At 29.8% G+C, this 10,590-nt stretch overlaps 1 protein-coding gene across 1 annotated transcript; it reads right to left on the reverse strand.

The window, feature by feature from the left end:
• Positions 1-1,162: 1,162 nt before the first annotated feature.
• LOC145953964 (outer envelope protein 64, mitochondrial-like) lies at positions 1,163-3,072 on the reverse strand. The gene is made up of 4 exons (XM_083067702.1): positions 2,709-3,072; positions 2,464-2,616; positions 2,220-2,346; positions 1,163-1,639 (listed from the first exon to the last, which is right to left on the reverse strand). The coding sequence occupies exons 1-3, from the start codon at positions 2,747-2,749 to the stop codon at positions 2,313-2,315; spliced, it is 228 nt and encodes a 75-aa protein (XP_082923828.1). The 5' UTR covers positions 2,750-3,072; the 3' UTR covers positions 1,163-1,639; positions 2,220-2,312.
• Between the last annotated feature and the right edge of the window lie 7,518 nt (positions 3,073-10,590).

The raw sequence follows: 10,590 nt of genomic DNA on the forward strand, positions 1-10,590 counted from the left end.
ACCAAGTCTTGTAATAGATTACCAGAGCCTATTATTCTGGACTAAACAATAACATTTGTCTTCTGAAATTTAATAACAAGTAACTAAGTGTGCTATATAATCCTATCAGATGCAAACAATCATTGAAAAATGTGTTTATAGTATGTTAATGGAACAATTATTGATTCAAGATCTTGCGTATTTAATTTGTACAATTAATCAACTGTATATAATAACTCATTACTATTGTCCAACATATTATATTCATATGTTCTCATATAGTAAAACTCTAACAGTAATAATTATAAAAATTGAATGATAAAAAGGTTATAAATACCTTCAGTAAATCAGAAACCTTCTTAGCAATATATCTTTGTTCAATATTGACTCCCTCCTATGTTACTTATGAACATGAATGCACAGTATAACTTCATCAACACATTACACATAAAAGTAAAACTTAATAAATTCTAGGAACAATATATATAAATTATTGCAACCAAAACTACATGCCTGGGTGGGGTCAAAACTATATACGGAATAAATAATACAAAAACACAATAAAAAAACTCCAGCAACTTAGGTACTCACCAATTCCAGTTTCTGAATTATCAAGATTCCCCTACTTTTGATCTAGAGACAAGGAAAAAGAGCAGGGAACATAAAAGTAGAAAACCCTGGTCGCATTATTTTTCTACTTTTATGTTCCCTGCTCTTTTCTTTGTAAACTATTACAAGGTCAAATTATTGGAATCAAAATAATTTAGGAAATTAAATTCAGATTCAGATTCAGTTCAAAAAACAAGAAAACATACAAATTACAAACTATAATGGAAATTAAAAATTAGTAGATAACATAATTTACACATGTCTCTCTGCTTTTGCTGTCAAGGTTTGAATACAAAAAATATAAATAAAATAACAGCGCACATTGGTGTAATTGAAGGAATAATTAACAAAGAGAAACAGAAAGATATAATAAAAGAATAAACACTAATAGAAAAATAATGAATGTTAGGAAAATAAATATATTAGATTACCAATAATTTCTATTAAATTTTTGTTGTTAATGATAAAGTTGTCAAGGTTTAGACTAAATCCTAGTTATTCTGCTTCATGTGTTTTAAGTAGAAATTTCCAACATCAATTTAAGTGGGAAACAAGACTCGCAACATCTCACAGCTTATCAAACAATGTGAACTTTTATTATGAACACATAATAAAAGTTAGATTCTTGTCATATTATTGAAGTACTAAAGTTAGAAAATAAAATAATAAAATTCACAAAAAAGTGCATGTTAGTTACCTTCAACTACTTTACAACATCTCTAGCAGATGAACCAGAGACTTCAATCCAAGTTTTAGAGAACAAGTAATAAAAATTGAGGATCCAACAAATAATAAAACATATAAGAGCAAACTTGCCATGGTTGATAAATTCAGGAGGACCACTTTGACTGCCTCCACTGCTTTGAGGATCATAAATGCTTCTCTCTGACTGAGCTGCACTATGGTCTAATTCAAAGGTGTTGCTGCTCCAAAAATCTTCTAATCCATCCACTTTAGTCACTGTTTGATCTTGAGTTCTTAGTCCTTTAGATGCTTCATCCATTGCAATAACTTCTGGAGTTTTTTTGCAGCATCCAACACAACCTATGTTCTGTTATAAAGCAGGTGGAATCAGAAGTATGATAAACACCTGCTATTAGTAATATTCTATGAACCAGCTTGAATTAAAAGATGATGTTGATAGTAAAGAACAGGTACCAAAAATAACTCAAGTTAAACAACATAACCTATCATGAATATGCATCACTCGGTTGGTAGAACTTATCATTTTATACCTAAACAATACATTAAAAGAAAAATAAAACAGAAAGACACAATAAAACAGAGATGACAGATACAACCTCGTCATCTCATTGAAAATTAATCCAGGTGGGATTATGCATGACAAATGCAGTGAGTGAAATACTACTTTTAACCTTTAAGAAATAGTTGGAACTAAAGTCATAAGTTAATTATTAGTACAATCGACTTAAACTACAGGAAAGGCCAAGTAATACACACAAAAGCAAAAAGCACTTTCCAGGAATACAGTTGAACACAAGAACAATCCCAATGCCCCAAACAAAATAGAGGTGTTGATTGATTGTTACATTGAATAGGCAGGCTAATAAGTGATTGAGAGAACAACATTTTCAAATGAAATATGAGCTAGTAAACTAAACTAAACTCACCAATGGCAAAATCAACGAGGCGAGCAGCAACAGCCACTGCTGAACCACTGGAAGAGCCTCTAGGGATACACGAGGGCATGAGAGGAACAAGTTTTATCCTCCATAAAACTTGTTCTCACCGAAAATCCTGGCATGCCGATGGATGATGGATGGCACCCACAGTGAGTAAAGTAAACAAGTTCAGAATGGAAAAGGTTAATGCATGTCTTAATGATAATGAAGGGTTTCACTTACAATCACATACCCAAAAGAGAATTCATCCATAACAGTCTTGCCAACGCAGGTGGCACCGTTGGAGAGAAGAGCAGTGATGACAATCGCAGTCTTCCCAGCCTCACCGTGAGTCTTCTTCCACTGAGGGTTTCCAAACCCCGTCACGTAGCCTTTCACATCGAATCTGCCGCGAACACAGGACTCATCAAAAATTACTAAACATATATTCGATGCAAACATTGAAACAATAAGCAAGTGAGGGAGGAAGAAACGAACACGTCTTTGATGGCGAAGGTTAGAGCGGAGAGGTTCTGCATTTGGTAGGGCTGGGAAATGGGAAGAAGTTCGAAGCGCTGGAGGAATGCACCAAAGTCCTCTTTGAGAGGCTTTCGGCGGCGCCTGCGGCGGTTGGCTAGAACGACGACGCCGGCCAGAACAGCATGAACGCCCGTCTAGGAGGGGACCCTCTGCGGTGTTCTGTTGCGGCGTGTTGTGTTATTAGGGTTTAGGGGAACTTGGGGGGGTTTATGTCCAAAAAAATTCAATTTGAAATTAAGTTTTTTAAAAAAAATTAGATAATACTTTTTAAATTAGTTAAGAAACATAACATATGGAAATCGAATTATCATATTCTTATATATACTTATCAATATGTGAGTAAAAATACAAATTTTAAAAATTAAGAAAATTAATGAAGTGTATAAATTTTAGATTTTATATCAAATATACTTAATCATATTTATTTCAAATAGAGTTTTTTTTTATTAAAAGAATCAAATAAAGTTTATTTAATTAGATTTGCCTATATTTTAGTAAAACAAAATTAAGTATTTTTGTGACACCCTTACTACCCCAACACATATATTGTAATAATGAAAACTTAACAAAAACAATTTTCAATTTCGGTAAAAGAGTTCACATGAGAATCTTCAAAATTGTTCTTCAATAACCACAACGATAAAAATGAAACGTGTGAGTTTACAAATGATTTTCAAAAATAATATTTACAATTCTAATTTCATATAACAATCTATGTCCTAAAGAAAATCCTCTGCCCCGATGTCACACTATCAGAGCATAACCACAACTCAACCGTTAGCATTCTAGATGTCACTCGTAGCCGGATCTTCCTCACCTAAAATATCCACAAATCGCACGGTGAGAAAAGAAAACATCTATATATATAGCACATAAGAAAACACAACATATTATCTCATTATAACTAAATATTCATAAATATTTCAACATATCGTATTTCAATCAATCATACATCGTCATCACGTCATAATTCTCAATCACACCAATCATCATAAATCTTGCACTTCACACTATGCCAAGGTCACGCTACCCATTTAACAATCTCAGGCCGTGCTCACCCCTGATATAACATTGTGCCAAGGTCACGTTATCCCTATCCCAGGGTCGTGCTCACCCTTGACATGTTAACCAAGGTCACGATACCCACGTAACAATCCAGAGCCGTGCTCACCCCTGATATAACACTGTGCCAAGGTCACGTTATCCCTATTCCAGGGCCGTGCTCACCCCTGACATGTTAACCAAGGTCACGATACTCATGTAACAATCCAGAGCCGTGCTCACCCCTGATATAACATTGTGCCAAGGTCACGTTATCCCTAACCTAGGGTCGTGCTCACCCCTGACATGTTAACCAAGGTCACGATACTCATGTAACAATCTTGGGTCGTGCTCACCCCTGGTCATAGGTGTGAAGAACCACAATCACATCTCATTCACATCCACATTCACATCCACATCCACATCCACATCCACATCCACATCCACATCCACATCTCAATTCCACAATATATACACAATCCACACAAAATGGTGATTCACATACCCCTCAAGTAATTCATCATCTAGATCATCAAATAATATAAAAATAACATTCATAAACTAATATAACAAACAACAGAATTATCAATTTAATATAATTTTAACGTAAACAGTAAAATCCCCAATTGTTCCAAAACCTAACTCACAGGCACTTTTCTACAATTTCGTTCTCCCTCTTAGATCATCATTCTTACAAATTATTAGCATATTTATAATCCTCAACACATACAGAATCTATTGGGATCCTCAATTTCTCAAACAGAAATCATCCAATTTTTCACAACCTAACTTACAGAAACTTTTTTATAATTTCGTTCTCTCTCCCAGAGCATCATTTTTACAAGTTAAACATATATTCGTAATCCTAAATATATATAGAATCACATAAGATAATTAATTCTCCAAACAGAAATAAATATAAAATTATTCATAACCCTAAGGGCTCTTCCTCTACCCAATTCCCTCATGTAACTCTACATATAAATAATCTCCTTTTCCCCCGTACCTGGATAAATAGGAACTCGGGCAGAACCTCCTCCTCTTTTTCCTTAAACAAGGATCGAAACTAAATCTGGGACAGAGCCTCATCTTCTGAGTTCCTCTTGGTCTTCAGAGAGAAGAAGAGGAACGAAAGAGAGAACAGAAGAGAAGAGAGAGTGAGAATGCGAGGTGTGTAGAAATGAGAGGATTTGAGGCCTATTTATAGGATTTTTCGCCCACCTACCACTACGGCCCGTTCCAAAATCGGAACGGCCCGTTCTGGGCCCTTCAAACCTACGCAAATTTTTTGAACTGGAACGGCCCGTTCCAAAACCAGAACGGCCCGTTCTCCAAACCGGAACGGCCCGTTCCCCTCCAGAACGGCCCGTTCCCCTCCAGAACGACCCGTTCTGATTCTCAAATTTTGGGCATTTAACTTATTCCAGAACGGCCCGTTTCACTTTTGAAACGGCCATTCTGGGCAACGAATTGGGCCTACGGCCCATTGAAAATTGGGCTGTTACAATTTTTCTTTTTACCTATTTGTATGTTTAAAGGGAATAAATAATTATGTATAGTAATCCAATATTAAATCAAAAGATAATAAAAATTATAACTAAAATCATAATAAATATTATGATATTAAATTTAGTATATATTAAAATTAATTAAATATTTGTATTTAAAAAATTGTTACAGATTTTAGATATATATTTTAAAGTTATTATATTTTATCACTTTTTAATAAAGTAAGTGAATGATAATTAAATATTATAATTATTTTACAATAATTTAAAATGAAAAGATAATAAAATATGTTAACTTATGTTTCAAATAAAAATCTTTAAAATATTATAATCAAAAGAAATCCAATATTAAATCAAAAGATTATAAAAATTATAACTAAAATCATAATAAATATTTTGATATTAAATTTATTATATCTTAAAATTAATTAAATATTTGTATCAAATAAACTGATACAGATTTTAGATTTTATTTACTATGTTTTATAATAAAAAGAAATCCAATATTAAATCAAAAGATTATAAAAAATTATAACTAAAATCATAATAAATATTCTGATACTAGATTTTTAAAATATATTTTAATTAAAAATATATTTTTGGTGAATATGATGGTTAAAAGTATTTTTTATAAATAATTATATCAAAAATAAATTTTAAAATCTTATAATGGTGTTTTTTTAATGATGTTAACTTAAATATTCCCAAGATTTTAGAATAAATTAAAATGAAAAGATAATAAAATATGTTAATCTGTGTTGGGATTTTATTTCAACCTGAAACTTTAAAATAAATGTGTGAATAAAAAGAACTCTGTCAAACGGTCATATATTCTGTTTGATAGAGAAAAAAGTAAGGAAGCGCATTGTGATGTATTAAAAACTGATCAAAAAGAACCAGCGGGTGGTTTGCCCAATTAGTTAAGGGGGAAGACTTAAGATTTTCTCCATGTAAGTATTTGTATGGATTCGAGCTCTACTATCAGTAATTTTAGCCTTTTTAAACAAAGTAGGTGTAATTGTAATAAAAAGAAGGTGTATATATCATAAGTTAAATACTATGAACATCTATGAGTAAATTAAAATCAAAGGATAATAATTTTTTTTAATTACTAAAAAATATTTCATTTTATAATTATTTCACAAATTCTTACTAATTTTTGTATAAGTCAATTGCTTTTAAACAATGAAACTAACACGATTATATCAATTGAATCGAATGATTAAGCCTAACTTTTATAATATAAATTGAAATAAAACAAGATTCATGAAAATAATTTCAAAATATATTAGGTAAATAATTTTTATATATAATAAAATTAAAGACAAGGATTAAAATAATCAATGGAGTTAATGTAATATTCATTTATAAATCCAATATTAAATCAAAAGATAATAAAAATTATAACTAAAATATTTATAAATTTTCTAATATTAAATTTAGTATATATTAAAATTAATTAATTAAATATTTGTATTTAAGAAATTGTTAAAGATTTTAGATATTTATTTTAAAGTTTTTATTTTATTAAATTAATTAAAAATTAATTAAATTTTATCACTTTTTAATAAAGTGAGTGAATGATAATGAATTAACTAAAATTCAAAAATATATTTTAATTAAAAATAATTTTTTTGGTTAATACGGTAACTAAAAAGTATTATAATAAATAATTAAACTAAAAAAAATAAATTTTATAATGGTTATTTTTTTAATGATGCTAAATTAAATATTTTAATTATTTTACAATAAATTAAATAAAAAAATAATAAAATATGTTAATTGATATTTTAAATAAAATATATTAAAATATCATAACCAAAAGAAATCAAGTATTATATCGAAAGATGAATAATTGATTTAGTATGTATATACCTAATTTTATTTAAATTATATATTGAATTTAATTTTTACGTATGAATTTTTTATTACCGAAACAATTAAATTCTTTTTTTAAATATATTTATATTATAAACAATATAAATTGTTAAGATAATTCTATAAGATATAGTTTAGATATACTAGTTTATACTCTCTTAATTTCTTGTTTAGTTTCCTTAGTCAGTTTTATCTAAATTCTTAAACTTTAGGGATTGATTATGTTTTATGCCTATTTATTTTATTGTATCCATCAATTCAATAACATGAAAATCATTCAGATTCAAGTACTAAGGAAACTATTTATCTAAATTCCTAAACTTTAGGGATTGCGAAGTATGAATATCTATTTAATTCCACAAATACATGAGTTTTGATTTGAATTAAACATGTTTGGTATTTCAATTATGAAAAAGATTATGTTATTTAATTTTTGTTATTTGTGTTATGGTATGTGGGGTAGAGGGTGTCACACAAATGATATATATTTATTATTAATAAATACATAAAATATATATATATATATATATTATATTTTTATAATATTATTCATAAATTAATATAAATAATATTATTAGTATATTTATACATAAACTAATAATTTGATAAATATAACTTATTATATATTAATATAATTTTACAAAAATATAAATATACATATCTTATCTACTATATTTATATTTTTGTAAAAGTATATTAATATATACTAAGTTATATTTATCAAATTATCAATTTATCTATAAATATACTAAAAATATTATTGATATTAATTTATTAGCAATATTAAATTATTAATAATATATAAATTTTATTTATTTAGTAATAATAAATATATATCATTTGTTACATTAATAAAAATTATAGTATATGTTAACTTAAATAAGCAAATAATTGTATAATTTTAAATTATTATATATATATATATTAAAATTTTAAAATTATTAATTTTTTAATGGGAGAGATTCAAATTGCACAATTATGATTTTTGAGGGACTAAAATTGTTCACTTAAAAATTAAAGGACTAAAATTGCACAATTACAATTATTTAGGGACTAAAATTATCCAATTAAAATCTTAGGGATCAAAATTGCACAATTACAATTTTTAATGAATGTCTTAGTTTCTTATGTTCAAAATTGACAATTTTTTATTTAATTAAATGAATTTCATAATTTTTTCAGTCCTTTAATGAAATAAAATATTTTTAATTTTATTATTTTTTTTAAAAAAATTTAACATATTTTCTTTAATTATGCATAATTCTTAAATATAAAAGTTTCATAAATAAAATTTAATATTTTGAGAGGGAACAATTTGTCACAAATTTTTTCACAAAATATTTTAACCTATTTGTGACGAAATTTTGAGAGGGAACAATCCGTCACTAAATTTTTTCATTTTAGTGATGAAATTTGTGACGGATTTTTTAGAGATGAAGTTCATTTCGTCACAAAATCCGTCACAAACATTTTTTTTTATTTAGTGATGAAATTTGTGACGAATTTTTAGAGACGAAAATTTTTCCGTCACAAATATTTTTTTTTGATTCAGTGACGAAATTTGTGACGGATTTTTAGAGACGGAATATATTCCGTCACAAAACTCAATAAATTCTTGTCCATCACAAAACTTAAAATTAATATAAACAGTAAAACCCCTCATTATTCCAAAATCTAGCTCACCGCATTTTCCTTACAATTCATTCTTCTTCACAGATCATCATTCCTACACTTAGGCATATTTATAAACCTCAACACAGATAATTTTAATAGAACCAATAATTCTCCAAATCAAATAATTGTAAAATCAATCATAATCCTAAAGAATTCTTCCTCTACCCAATTCCCTCATGTACTATACATATAAATAATCCCCTTTTCCCCCGTACCTGAATAGATAGGAACTTGGGCAGAACCTCCTCCTCTCTTTCCTTAAACAGTAACTGGAACTAGGGCAGAACCTCCACTTCTCTCCTTAAACAATAACCGGAACTAGGGCAGAACCTCCACTTCTCTCCTTAAACAATAACCGGAACTAGGACAGAATCTCCTCCTCAAGATTCCTCTTTCTCTCCCTCCTCTTTCTCTCTCTCTCTCTCTAAAATTTTTCACCCTTCACAGTTATAATTTTTCACCCCCCATGCCTCCTATTTATAGGCAATCTGGGTTACCCGGAACGGCCCGTACCGATTTCGGAACGGCCCGTTCTGGAACCTTCGAATCTGTGCAAAATTTTCAACTGGAACGGCCCGTTCTAAAATTGGAACGGCCCGTTTCCAAAAAGCAGAACGGCCCGTTCTCCCTCCGGAACGGCCCGTTCTCCTTCCGGAACGGCCCGTTCTGGGCCCGTTCCCAACTTAAAATTTCAGTATCCTTTTATTGCTTGGAACGGCCCGTTCCAACTTTGGAACAGCCCGTTCCAAGTTACCCATTTACCCCTCAAACTTTAATAAAACTGCAAAAATGCCATTAATATTTACAAAAATACCCCTAAAACTTAATAAATTTACGAAAAGACTCAATAATAATATTAAAATAATAGGGTGTTACATTCTTCATATGTGAATATAGGGGTGTTCGGGTAGTGAGGGCAATCCCTAAGTCCCTCTAGGAACTCTATTTAAAATTCTGAACGATTATCTGTGCAATCGATGTTCTAAATTCTTAATTCATTTGGAAGAACTTATTTCTTGAATTGTCTTTGAATTCCATTGGGGCTTTCTTGTTAATTCTTTATCCTTAAATTTGATGACTTGAATTTTATGTGTTAAGAAGAGTTTAGATTTTTTTTTGTAAAACCAATGGAAACCAATTTTTGAGGCTTGAGATGTGTATGGATTGATTTGGAACGTATAAAGAATATAAATGGAGTTAAACTAAACCAACGGGGTGTAGAAGTAGTGAAAATTGGTAAAAACCTTGTTGAAACTCGTAAAATGCAGGTTTAATTTCACAGAGGGGAGTCTGGGCAGAGATTTGGGCGCTCAGCGCCAGTTTTGGGCGTCAGGCGTCGGGACCCCGACATACGTTTGTCATTTTGCGATATCTTTCTGTGTAGTTATCCAAATCGAGTTCCGTTTGTTTTGTTAGAAACTAGACATCTGGGGCTACCATTTAGACACAAGAATCGTGTAAAAATATTAATATTTGATCAAGTTATGTGAGTTGCAATGTGAGCCTTCCAATCTGTGTGCGAACCACAACATCAATTGTTGTGAGCCCTGAATGGTAACCTAAACGACTTTATTAGGATTTGTGTTCTTCATGAAAGTTGTAGATATTGATGTTAGGATTCTAATGGAGTTGGTATCACTTAGAAAGGATATGTATATCTCGAGTTATGGTTAAATTATTAACTGAATGTCATAGATATTGTGATGTGTGTGAAGAATTATGTGAAATTTGTGGTCTAT

This window comes from Cajanus cajan, chromosome 1, assembly GCF_000230855.2.
Source record: "Cajanus cajan strain Asha chromosome 1, NIPB_CcT2T_4, whole genome shotgun sequence".
Lineage (NCBI taxonomy): Eukaryota > Viridiplantae > Streptophyta > Magnoliopsida > Fabales > Fabaceae > Cajanus > Cajanus cajan.